We start from the raw sequence: 13877 nt of genomic DNA, 5'->3' as shown, positions 1-13877 counted from the left end.
TGAAACGCCTGCTCTTAATTCTTCCAAACTTGGCTCTAATTCTAAGATCAAAATCCACAGCCAAGTCATTGTAAATCCCAATACTTGTCTCATCTTTGTACTCACCAAGTTGTTTAGGTTTGAGCATAATCACACTTTGCCCTACAAACACTGCTCGAAGAAAGGTGGTATTCTTGTAGCCTTGGTCAAAGGGTGTTAAGCTCACCCTATCAAACTCATTATCTTTGTACCAAGCTATTGCTTTGATCGTCCTATAGTACACTATCATGTGCTTGTTGGGGTTTGTCACTGTGATGTTGACCTTGAAGTTGTAATACAAGGTGTTGTTGCTTGTGAGGTTGAATTGTGTGAGGGTGGCCTCAGTTACGTAGAACTTGACACTTGAAGGGTTGATTATTATCAAGAAGAGGAAGAAGCAAAGCATGAAAATGAATATAAATATGTAGATTGTGCAGTAGATGCAGCGGGGTTTGCAAGGCATCGTTAGGCTGATTTGGGATACTGTCAAAGATGCAACATTTTCGTATGTGTTATAGTTTATAAGGTTTAGGGTTTGGCGTATGCTTGTTGCGTTGATCTTTCCTAGGAATATTTTCTTGCTATAAACAAAATACATTACATAAGGATTGTCAATTCCTATACAAAATATATTCTTAAAAAAGAGAAGGATTTTAAGTGTGATTTAAGATCTAAAATGATAATTAATCTAAAAAATTAAAAGTTGTAAAAATATGTCGAAATTCCATCCAAAAAGTCAAAAGCTTTAATTATAATAATTAAAGAAGAAATTACATATAGAGATTGACTAAAAGACTCGGCATGATTGGGTTTGCCAACAAGTAATAAGAGACCTTAATTTAATTTGGTACTAGAGAGATAAGTAAAAGAGGAAAAAAAATAGATCCAAAGATTTAAGAAATCGTTATAGCCATTTTTACTTTTTTCATGGAAAGTGCTATGTAAAGCCCTGCTCACATATGTGATATGACAGGAGAAGAGACATGATGGTTTGTGAAATGCAGCCTTCTCGATTTTATTTTTTTTTATCAAATAAGGGTAAAATTTTACACAATTTTTCAATCAGGATATATTTTAAAAATTTATTGAAAACGAAGTGTTACGACTTTTAATTCACAAGTGATAGACTTTTTATTTATTTATTTTTATTTTTTTAACTGAAGTCGTAAAAAGACTTCAATAATTTATGATTTTATTTTATTTTATGACTTTAAAATTGTAAAATCTTTTTTAAATTTTTTAAGGGTTACAACTTTAAAATCATAAGCCTGTTTTTTTTAGTTTTTGTTTTAAATTTACAATTGTTTACAGTTTTTATTTTTATTTTAAACAGAAAATTAAAAAAAAATATTTAAATATATAATAAATAATATTAAGTTGAAAGTTATAATTAACAATAGTGATGGATTGGATTTCATCATATTTAACATTTATTAAAATTTGAATTGATCTCATTAATGCTTTTTAAAATGATTTATAACATTGTATTTTAATTATTAATTAAGGATAGAAATTAAGAAATATATATACACATGTAAGTCTATTTTTTTAATTTAGTCTTTATAATATATATTTTAAGAATAATCATGATTAAAAATAAAGAGTTTTTAATTAAAAATAATATATTTATTATTTATGACAAGTTAATGATGAAAATTATATTATAGTATATTTATACATAATTTTGTAACTATGTAATTAAATCTTTAAAAAAGTTATAGTTAAAATTGCATATTTTAAATTAACTAATCTCTTAATATATATATATATATATATATATATATATATATATATATATATATATATATATATATATATATATATATATATATATATAGATATATATATACATATATATATATATATATATATCATTTTAAATTAAATTTAACTAAAATTTGAATAATTGATATCAAAATATATAGTCATTCGCTTGGATTGTATCTGGTAGTAATGGACGATTATTCTCTTATGATTAATCTTTAAAATAATGATTATTTTAAAAATGTAGAGTAAAAATTCATTTAATATAAAAATATACATATATTAAATATATTACTATTTATTTTATAATATATACAGGTAAACTTTAATTCAACCTTTGATAATTGTCGGATTAAAATTTTAACTTTATAATAAATGTTTATCTAAATTAATTATATAATTTTCCCTTCAACATTTTTTAGAGATATCATATTGAAACTTTAACTCCACATTAATGGTTGATGTGATTTAATTTCTTTTCATTTACTATTATTATTATTATTATTATTATTATTATTATTATTATTATTATTATTATTATTATAGGTAAATAAAAATAGATATAATTAATAAAGTAAAAAGTAATGTAACTGCTTCAAAACATACTCCTTCTCACTTATTTGAACAATAATAACAAAAACTATAATAATAATATTATAGAATTTTAATCATTTTAAATGAGAATTTTCAATTTATGATTTGAGGTTAGTCAATTTAAATCTTTAATAATATCAGGTAATTAAAATTAATATTTTTAAAATCATTAAAATATTATTTTAAAATAATTAATAACTATATCTATTTAATACAAATTGCACTATTTTAATAAATTTAAAATAGATTAAATAAACAATCAAAAATAATAATTATATAGTAATCCCTCTTGTTCTTCATATCATTAAGTTATTTAATATAATTAATAATATAATAAATTTTAATTTTATTTTAAAAGCACCCATTATTGACACAACACATGATCCAAGAGATGATATTTTTTCCACCAATGAAAGTAGTATTAAATAAATTTGTCTATTTGCATGGAGATTTAATGAACATATTTCATAATAAATTAAGAGTATAGAAGATCAAATAATACATCTTAAAATAAGTTCATATTTTTCTTCCAATTAAGATCAAAATAATAGACTGATTTGTTTCTTATAAAAGGATTGGAGGGAGTAGTATATATTCATTTTTATTTTTTGTAGATTATTTTTTAATTTATACTTTTCATATAGAAAAAATGAAAAAATAAATGGTTGATCATGTTTTTTCTCCCGTCACATGAATTATGAGTGAAAAATTACACAAGCATGAAATTACTCACACCATTGTTATTTCCTAACCTATAAAACTAACTAATATATTTAATGATTTTAGAGTACATAGTTTAGTTATTTTATATTTTTATACTCTTTTCTCTTATTTGTATATTAGTAAATATTAAATATATAATTTATAAGGAAATATTTGATAATTTACTTTAATAAACTATAATATTTTATATATTTTATTTTATAAGGAAGAAAAGGTGAAAGAAGCTAAATGTGTTGGCTCCGACGTGATTAAGTATGATTCTTGCTTGAATGGATGTGTAATGTTTAGTTAAAGCAGTCTATAAGATATAAATATTCAATGTCTCACTATAGTGAGGGAGTGAGTCCCAATCTGTGTAATATTAAACTACTGGATTAAGGCATGAATCTATATATAGAAATAGATCGCACTTTTAGTAACTTACAATACACTAATTGATTTGTTTCAAAACAAGAATAATGTGAGCTTCTTGGAGAGGTATATAATAGGGGAGATATATGATAGGGATCAATTGGCAGGTATATTCACTTACAATTCGTTATGGCAGGTATATTCACTTACAATTCGTTATCAGATATTATTCATGAAAACTAAATATCAGGGAATTGACCTCAATTTCTAGAGGCTTACTGTTTAGGTGGTAGTCCGCACTCTAACTCCAACAGCCCCAATGAACCATTCTAAATAAACATGGACTATGTTATTGGCTCATTGCCACTTTAATTTTCACTAATGCTGTTGGTTTCATTTCATTTTGATATTGTAAAGATGACATTGGTGGATTGTTGAGAGTTGAGATAACTATCATTTTTCTTCCCGATTTACCATTGATCTGTGCTTCATCTACTTTTTTGTATGATTTTTCTGCTTACTGTCTTTCAGATCACACATATTGAAATTAACATAATTATTTGGAATTCTTTATCTCTTAGTTGATTCCGTTTACCCCATGTTATTGAGGGTAGACCTGCTTTATTTTTTTTCTGCATATTTTGTTGGCTTTTACATAAATGGACGAGTTGAAAACAAATAAAGTTGCTGATACTTTCCTGGAGGGTGATTGTGGCATAATTAGTTGTAGCTTTTTGAAGGACTATGGTTTATTTTGGTTGTAATTTTTACGGAATGCATCTAGTCAAGAAAAGAGATATTAGGAATGAGATTCTTTAGAAGGCTTCACATTTTAATTGTTTACTTATTCGGGTACTAGTTAGCTTTCTAGAGTTGTAGAGCTTATCATGTTTCTATATTAAGCTGTCTCTATCTCTATTTTGGATGGAAGCAAATGCAGGTTCTCATATTGTCTTAGAATTAGATTTACAATTTATCCTCCTATTGATAGCATCAACTTCTTCACTAACCTCTGTTCTACTTCTATGGTATTTTCAAATCTATTTTGGGGTCGGCTTGTTAACAGTCAAAGCTTGTGGTATCTTTGTTAGTGTTAGGGAAATTATTCAGAAGCAGTTTTTTATACAGCTTTATTTTGATTGAAGAGTTTGAGAATTTATTGAAACTTTTTAAATTTGTTTAAATTACTTTTGTAACTGTATATTTTGTTTGTTTTTCTTTGTTTCAGTTATGATTAGTATAGTCAATAAGTGGTTCCTATACTTTAGGAGTAAGTCAATTTTAATGGATTAGTGAAGTGATTTCTATACTTTAAGAGCAAGTCAATTTTAATGGATTAGCCTGGTCAATAAGTGATTCTTATACTTTAGAAATAAATCAATTTTAATCTTCTATTTTGCTAAAATCTTATTATGTGATTAATTTTTGTTTTGTTATTTATTGTATTGTTACTCAGAATAATTTGATTCAGAATAAAATCATTCTATTTCGTCGAGATGCATATTGTCTCTCTTCAAACTTAACTTATCCCCACAATTGTCACATCATTGCCGCTTAAACAACTATTTGACATGTATGCATACATATAGTGAAACATGAAGCTCCTAGCTCTCTCCACATAAGTAGGAAATCAAAATTGAATCCCGCAAATGGAGATTATGATGGAAAAATTATGTACAAATTGACATTGTCAACTAAGATTTCATAGGTTGCAGAGGATTCTAACAATAAACACACAATCTGTGAAGAAATAATTAGTGCTGCAACACCAATAAAGTTGGGTTTAACAGAAGGGAATAGTATCTCATAATATGATGAATCATGTTTCGAATCTTTGTTAAAAGAAGTTTCCACGTTCAGTATCCAGTAATAGGGTGTAACCATTGTCCTATTTGATGGATTTGGCTTATGTTTTCTTGCTTGAGCTTTCCTAGGGAGATTTAGCCGACTAAATAAATAACTCCAAAATGGTTGGTTTGTCTAACAAGTAACAAGGAACCTTAATTTAATTAATTTGGCTGTACAAAAACTTAGATTGGAAGATTTTAAGAAATTAGCATAATAATTTCCTGTTCTTTCACTTCTTTTTTAAGTTTCTATTTATGCCTTGTTCACATATGATAGAAGAAGAGACATACCGTTTTTGTAATATAGTGTAGCTTTCTGTGCATCCTTTTATGAAATGTAGCTTTCTTGGTTCTTTCGGTAGTGAAAAGATGTCTACATAAGAAACAATCATCTTCATCACAACTATGTTTACTATCTTGTGTCACCATTTGTTGATTTGAATGTCTTGATTAATGATTATCATTTGCTAATCTAAACGAAGTAAAATCAGAATGAAAAGGTAGGGGAAAAAAAGAAATATATATTTCAGTTTATCTATTCTTTAATCAAATTTCTTTTTTCATCTGGTTTCATTTCAATCAATTTTTTTGATTTATGGATATTACAACGTTAAAAACACACTATTTAACACTCTCCATACCAATCATTCTTATTAACTGAAATCCATTGGTATTAATTACTTAATAATGTGCTTCCTTATTTAGTGAAATTTGCTTCCTATTTATAAGACAGAAAGATTTTGCTGGATGATAAAAATTAAAAAATACTATGTGAGAGTGTCCCATTAGCATTACTTCCCAACACGTATCATTGGCTATTGCTCTTAATTATTATTATTTCCATCCAATCATGAACAAAAGCCCCGGAAAAGAGAAGTTCAGGGAGATAATTAAGTGCTGCATATGAGGTCATTCTTCTATGTTCTAACCCCTTTTTTCTATTCTCAGCATCCTATGCTCAATCAAGACACAACACATTTGTAGATTGTTTTAGGGTCTTCTTATACGTTTATTGGCACTATGTATGCACACATTTTTCTCCTTTTTTTTATATTAAAAGATGTTTTTTATCTTCTATTTTACTATCACGAACATGACTAGATATTGAACTAGTGAAAAATCCATTTATAATATTAAAACAGATTTTGTGTAAATAAGATATCTCCGATCAATAGTGAACAGAAGAAGTCTAATCTCTTCTACTTATAGAGATCACTAAAGCTTTGTTTTTTTTTCCAATATTTTTTCCCCATACTCCTGATCAAAAATCTATTTCTAATCATGCTTGAGGGTATGAATTGGTTCGAGCTTTGTTAATATATTAAACTCAATTTCTATGCTCAATTTGAAGTGTCAAATAGCTTTGGTTTTTTCTTCCTATAATCTCAGAAAATTGTAAGTCTCAAATAGTTTTTTGTTTTTATTGACAAATGTTAATTTATTAATTTTATTAAAAATCTCAGTTAAAAAATTGAACTTACAACCTCTTTATTTTTTTTTACCTTTTCTCAATCATGTGATCAACCTTTTATATTTTCTTGTACGTCTCAAATAGAAGTTGACTGTGTCTTCTCTTTACTCTCTCTTTACACGGATCTACCAAGTTAAATTTCCAAAAGCTCTCATACTCATCAATATTCATTGACCGACATACTGGTCGTCTCAAAACAGAAAAAATATACTTAGTGTTATTCCAGATGCTGATGGGTAGGTGTTTTCCTTCTCATGGGTAGCTTGTGGAAATTTGTTAAGAGATGATGACACTGGGAAAAATCTAAAAGGTTTTATTTGCAACATGGCATCTATTCAGCAGTACTCCAAGATGAACTTTGCGGGGTGTGATGTGGGGATTATGTATGGTGCTACCTATTGAGTAATCAAGGATCTTGGTGGAGATGGACTCTAAAGTGGCTTGGACCCATCTCATCCTTGCCTTGATCTTGTGTTGTGTGGGTTATATGATCTCATATGCAAGGTGCTTCCCATATAAATTTCCATAGCATAAATTAGGAAGCTATTAGAAGTTTTGATGCATTAACCAATAATGATCATGATGTAGACATTGGTTTAAATTTGTAGAATCATTTACTCCTTTCCCCCTTCCTTATGTCCTCTTTTAAGGGATGTCCTAATTGGGGTAGTTATTCCCAACTTTTTTCCTGATTTCTGTTGGGTCTTTAGTGGCAGTTATTAAAAAAAAGTAATTAACATTTTTATTTTTCTAAAATAATAAATTAATTTTTTATAGAGTATAATTGGTATTTTAGAATAAAAGTGGTTAGGGAATGTTTGAAGAGTTTAATTTAATGCACTATCAATATAATTTTTTTATATTGTCAATTAATTAAAAATTATCTTAAATATGACTTATGAAATAGTTATTAAAAATCAATGATTTTTTATTATATGAAAATACATAATTGGATAATAATATAAAAAATTATATTACTAATATATTCTAATTAAACTCGTGTTTAAAATATGAGATTAGAATTATATTTCTAATGAGTTCTAAATACTAGGTTCTATCTTTTAGTTGCGTAAAGAATAATATTTCTAATTAGGATTTTTAACTTTATTGCGGAGAGGTAGTGATAATAACAAAGATAGTTAAGGAATGTGAATTGTAAGGTTGGTGACTAAAATAAGAGCAACAATGACAATATGAGTAGTTGGGTGCTGATAACAACAAAATCATAGAAAGTAGTTGTAGAGTAGATCAAGGTGAAGAATTATTTTTTTTATAAGTGCTAATTAGAAATTTGAAATTCGGTCATGAAGTTAATTATTATAATTTTATGGCATAGTTACGAAATTATGATTTCAGTTCTAAAATTATTCAAATATAAAAAGATCATATTTAAATCTAAAATCTTATTCTTTTTTATTTAGCCTGGCCTAAGGTTATGTCTCAATCAACACTTAGATAATAATATTCTCTAAAACAGAAACTATCGAGATAGACCGTCTTTATTTTAACTAATATATATATATATATATATATATATATATATATATATATATCAAGAATCAATATTTTTACAAAATTTAACTAAACTTGAATTCTATAATTTATTTCTAAGTACTAAAATAGTATCATTTAATCTCAAGAGATTGATTGAGTGAAGTTAGGGTCTCCCACTCTATAAATTGTAGTTCCGAGTCTTCACTCTTCTCATTGGAGTCAGATAAACATAAGTAGTTTAAGTCTTTTTTTGAATTTAAAGCATTTTGATGCGTTGGATTACATCATCATTCTCTACCTCTAAGTTGTAATAAATCCAAAATAAAATAATGAATCCCACAAAAAATAGCATTTAGTATATATATATTCTTTAACTATAAATTTACTCAAATCACTCTAAATCATAATTTAAAAATTCGGTTGGATCGAGTCGGTTGAATCAGTCTAACCAAGATTTGATGGCATAATCGGGCCGATTTATTTATTGGACCAATCATATATTTGACGTGAGATGACTCGGTTAGATCTAACCAATTTGGGGTAAATCCGACCACCCGAATTGGTTTTTACAACCCGTTCCACTTAAAAAATGCTCCAAAAGGTTCTAAAAAAAAATTTAAAACTTATGTAATTGTGTTATTAAATTATTATTTATAGACTTCTGTTATCAACTTTATTACTTCAATTATTATTTTAAATTTTAAAATATAAATGAATTTTTCTTATTTAAATAATGTTAATTATATATTTATATATAATAAATATATATATATAATTTTAAATTTTTTAATATATATTAGATTAAATCACTTCGCCATTATCTTAGAGAGATCTCACACGATCAAGTTTCATAACTTTACACAGTTATTATCTCAAAATTCAAATTTAAAACTACAAGTAATTATATTAAAATAATTTTACATCAATATTAAAAAATTATTAAATATGATCCATTTTTTTCTTGATCTAATCTCCTATACAATTAATTATGTCTTAAACACACAACAGTTGACTCCGTCTTTCCGTTTACTCTCTCTCCTTACACGTTACTCCATTAAATTTCCAAAAGCTCATACTCATCAACATCCATTGACCAACTAAACACATCGTCTCAAAACAAAACAAGTATGTAAACAAAGAGTGGCTGATGTTTATCCATGGACGGTTTTACCCAAGAGATTCGTCTTGTTATGTGGAGTGGAAAACTCCCAAAATCGTAAACTCACTTGTTGGGATTATAGCATAATTGATATTTTCCACATCATTGGAAAGGTACTTGCTATGCATGATTGATAATATGAAAATGGTGATAGCAACATCATTGGCTTGAAACCCCGGGCCATCCACAGAGTGGGAAATAAATACAATATTAGACATCTCCATCAACTTTTTTGCTTAGCCAATCAGAATCATGTAATAATGTTACCTCTTATCATCTCACGGGTTGACCTAGTAGTCTGCCTTTGTCTTTTGTTCTGCATGCTGTTTTCATCTCTTATTACAAAGAATACATCATACATGGATTAATTATTTAGAAAATAAATCATAGTGTAATTAAAGTTGTATTAGTATAAAGTGATGTATAGTTATATATGTACATATAAATAACATTGTTAAATATCAAGTATTAATGTAAAATACGTTAATTAATATAAAAAGGTAAGATAATCTTAAAATATCCTAGAAAAGCAAATAGTTCCATATAAATGTTGTGTGGGTGGTGTGGTTGACATATTGTTTTTGTGTAAAAACAAATATGCCGTCCACAAATGAGTTGTATTAATAAATTATCAGCTTTCTGTCAAAAACGATCATAAAAAAAATGAAGCTTTCTGTCAAAAAAATAATTTATAATTAATAGTTAACCAGGACGGGTCGGCCTAAGTTAAAAGTCTTACTTTTTTGTCTAATGATTTTATAACTTTAGTGATTTCTTTTTTTTTTTTTTTTTTAAAAGAAATAACTTTCTCTCGCTTCAATTTTTTTTATATTCTCTTGCTTCGTAAATATGTTTTCTCATTAAAGAAATTTTTAGCAAAGCCGTTGTCATAGAAACGGGTTCAATTGATTGGGATGAGAACTTTTAACTAATGATCAATATATAGTAGTAGAAAGGATTTCACTTTATTTTATAATTATTTTATTGAAAAAATATTTGAAAGTAATGAGACAAAGCAAAATGAAATGCATCTGATTAAATACGAATGATATATTCCCTACTCAATCATTGTCTTTGTTCTCACTTCTCAGCCACCTGATCTTTGCCTACTAACATAACCACAAAGGATTTGCCGCAAAGATTCCATAGTTTGATGTTAATCAACACAACAATCGTCTTCAATTATGTTGTGTTTGATTTCACACTGAAAAATAACATAATTAATTTTGTCATATGTCAAACCTGATTTTATCAAAAATATAAATATTTCTATAATTTAAAATTGTTATATATCATAATTTAGACACAAATTATTATTAATAATTTATTTAAAAGTCATATTAACGATAACTTATAATTTATTGATAAGTTTTAAAATATTAATTCATCACCATTAAACTTTAAAAAAATTACACTAAATTTTATATCAAACTTGCTTTCAGAATAATTTATATACATATATATATAAATTATTTTACTTCAAAATCAATTTTACAAATACTTGGCCAAATACAAAAGTGTGGGTAAAAGTGACTTATAGTACTTTTAGTTGGGGACAAAAACATTGAATGGAACAACCCCACAATTTATGAAAGCAAGAAGTTGTATAATATTGCTCTTTCAACGATGGCCGAAGCCCTTGTGATTTTTTCACTTTGAAAGAGTGGAGCAGCATCTTATGCTTACGAAACTTCAATTTCTGAGACCTTTATCAGATGTGTCCCTACTTTATAAAGCTCAGTTCCATTCAAGATTGAATTATAAAAACATAGTTAAACCAGTCTGATGTTATCATTGTAATTAGGAAAGTTATAGTCGCTATATGGTTCCTTAGTTCTTACATTTAAAAAAGGTAGAGTATAAAAAGTTCAAAATTAATTACACCAAATTAACTCATTATTTCAAGTATAACTCATATTGGTTGTTGTGTGACCCTTGGAGTTGTTCAAATCTCAGATAGGTGATAGTAATAGAAGATACAAAATCTACTAGTTTTCAGTCACAAAATGGAAGATTTTTTTATGATTTTTTGGGTACCCGAAGAATAATGTATTCTACACATGGCCTACATACATTACATTACAGTACAAAAGAATCAAATGAATGAAAGAATGAATTGATTTCTACAATCTACAACTGATTTCTATGACTAGATCTGCTGCAGAACTTTCAAACTATAGCCAATTTGAAGAGAGGAACAAATTGTGAGCACACCCCTTGAACTGCACTTTCCCTCCTCTTCATGACTTGTCCTAATTTCTCTGCCCTAACAACACCGCGTGAGTGCTTCTGTTCTACCACTTTGTAGATTCCAAAAGCAAGAGACCAAGTGCATTTTTGGAAATTTTTTGAGAAGTAAGAAATCGCATTTAGGATGTGAAAACTATAACTATTAGTTTCTGACTAAGCGTGTAAAAATCACGTCTGTGACTTGGAACCAAACACGCTATACAATTTTTTTTTTACAACCTACTCATATCCCCATCCTTTTTGGAATGCAGTTGAGTTTGTCTTCTGACCAATTCATCCAAAGCCTCCTTCATCCAAGCATAAGGGCATATTTCTTTTGCCTCATCCACAGTCATCTGCATGATGATGCACATCAATGAAACATTAGGACACTAACAAATTGAACATACCAAATTAAGATTATTGCAATCGCGAAAGTGAATTTGACAAGTGAATAATTTTTTGTTACACACTTACCCATCTTCGTTTTCTTGTGTTCATCTCTGGCCAGTTATCCAATTCCTTCTTAACAAGCAAAGGGAACATGTATCCCTCATGCATTATGGGTTGGCGTTTGCTCTTGTAATACCATTTTCCCAATTTACCCTGCAAGAAAACAAAGACAACAACACACAAGGTAAGAATCAAAGGCACAATTATTTGGTGGGGGGCGAAGAAAAAAACTAATAAAAGTGTTTGCACACACTTACTTCAACACTGCCAACAACCCCAGCTTCTTCTATGGTTTCCCTTAAAGCAGCTTGTTCCATGGATTCATCAGTTTCCCAACCACCCTGAGGCCAAACAACACATGCACACAATATCAGCAACAAAACCAAAAGAGGTTGAAAATGAAAAAAAAAAAAAAAAAAAAAAAGGGTTTCAAAACAACACAAGATGTGGAGGAGCAAACAATACCTTTGGGAACTGCATTCCATGACCCTTCTGAGCACTAATCACAAGAACCTCTAATTCCTTATCCTGTGTTCCATTGTTCTTGTATCTGTAAGGAATGCATCTGTTCATTTCCAAAAAACACCACCACAAAACAAGTCAGATTAACAATTCAATATGCACAGAGAAAAGACAAATTTAACTTCAAACCCACCAAGAAAAATAACTTTTTTTATATAAAAAAAATGTGTTTCCCCCACCGGCCATCCAATAATCAAATCAAAGGACGCGCTTTTAACCCTTTTTAAAATAATAATAAGAAGAAGAAGAAGAACCCCCAATTGAGAAAACCTTGCAAATTTCAAAACTTGTCCACCATCTTCAATTCTAGAGATTAAGGCCTTGTATGCTTAACTCCTTTTTTCAAAATTCCTTTTTGTTTTCTAAATTTCATTCCTCTTTCCATTTTTTAAGTTTTCAGAACACTTATTTTGAAACTAATAAATTTTGAATTAGAAATTAATCCCTGACTAGTGTAATATTATTTATAAAAAAAAACATTAATTTTAGAAAATGAAACCCATAAAAATCAGAACTTTAAGAAAGCCCAGAAAGAAGAAGGAAAGAAGGAAGAGAAACACACCCCACAACTTGGCGACAGCCTTTGTCATAGCGCTGCAAATGCCTGCCAGTACGAGGAGAGACCAGAGACATCATGTTCTCCAACTGCTTGGGGAACAAATCCTTTGAAACCTTATTGGAAAAAAGAAAAGGGTATATGAATTTGCAAGCCAAATTCCTAGAAAGGAAGAGACCCATAACGCTAATCTTGTTCTTCGTGTTGGTGATGAAGTTGTTGTTGTGTTTGCACGGAATAATAATTTTAAAGGGAAGAAAAAGAAGATGAGAAGAAATGAGTAACAGACATGAAATATGGTATGGGACAGGCAAAGTAGTTGTTTATATATATGTTGGTTTCGATGTGTGTGCGCGTAGAGTAGACAACTACAGCGTTCAAAACACAGCGCATGGACCAGTGCGTTTAATCACGCGCATTTTTAAAATCGAAACGTTTTCTTTTGCCTTTTATTTCTTTCGGTAGAAAGTTCAAAATCGTTTCGGAATTTCCCCCGTTTTTTCACTTTACCCTCGTGTGTTTAGAAACCTTTTTTTTTTTTACTTTCTCCCGGTAAAAAAACATCTATCCCATTTTGGGATGGAAATACAAGAGATATGGAAAAAAAAAATAGAGGAAAATAATAGATGTAATTAGTAAGGTGATAAAAAAATAATATAGAAGGAAAATGAGAATATATTTTTAAAAGAGTTACAT

The 13877-nt window shown here is 28.3% G+C and overlaps 2 protein-coding genes across 2 annotated transcripts in view; both read right to left on the bottom strand.

The window, feature by feature from the left end:
• LOC100775381 (NDR1/HIN1-like protein 10) overlaps positions 1–553 on the bottom strand; it is a 1053-nt gene extending 500 nt beyond the window's left edge. Inside the window, exon 1 of the mRNA XM_026123931.2 lies at positions 7–553. Coding sequence (XP_025979716.1) covers positions 7–481 — 475 coding nt within the window. The 5' untranslated portion in view covers positions 482–553. The remainder of the gene's footprint in view (positions 1–6) is intronic.
• A 10860-nt stretch (positions 554–11413) lies between these two features.
• Positions 11414–13483, bottom strand: LOC100527127 (nudix hydrolase 18, mitochondrial). The gene is made up of 5 exons (XM_003534085.5): positions 13188–13483; positions 12569–12668; positions 12361–12444; positions 12128–12256; positions 11414–12006 (listed from the first exon to the last, which is right to left on the bottom strand). Exons 1-5 carry the CDS (start codon positions 13361–13363, stop codon positions 11884–11886), a joined length of 612 nt encoding a protein of 203 aa, XP_003534133.1. The 5' UTR covers positions 13364–13483; the 3' UTR covers positions 11414–11883.
• Between the last annotated feature and the right edge of the window lie 394 nt (positions 13484–13877).

The sequence above is a fragment of the Glycine max genome, chromosome 9, assembly GCF_000004515.6.
Source record: "Glycine max cultivar Williams 82 chromosome 9, Glycine_max_v4.0, whole genome shotgun sequence".
NCBI classification, from domain to species: domain Eukaryota; kingdom Viridiplantae; phylum Streptophyta; class Magnoliopsida; order Fabales; family Fabaceae; genus Glycine; species Glycine max.
Note: the sequence above shows the minus strand (reverse complement) of the source record. Positions and strands in the feature narration are given on the sequence as shown.

Excerpts from the sequence above, each read along its gene's own strand:
- LOC100527127 (XM_003534085.5), bottom strand. The coding sequence starts at position 13,363 with ATGGGTCTCTTCCTTTCTAGGAATTTGGCTTGCAAATTCATATACCCT. Across the intron at positions 12,669-13,187 it reads GGCTGTCGCCAAGTTGTGGG|ATGCATTCCTTACAGATACA; the intron begins GTGTGTTTCTCT and ends GGAAATGAACAG. Across the intron at positions 12,445-12,568 it reads ATGGAATGCAGTTCCCAAAG|GGTGGTTGGGAAACTGATGA; the intron begins GTATTGTTTGCT and ends GTTTGGCCTCAG.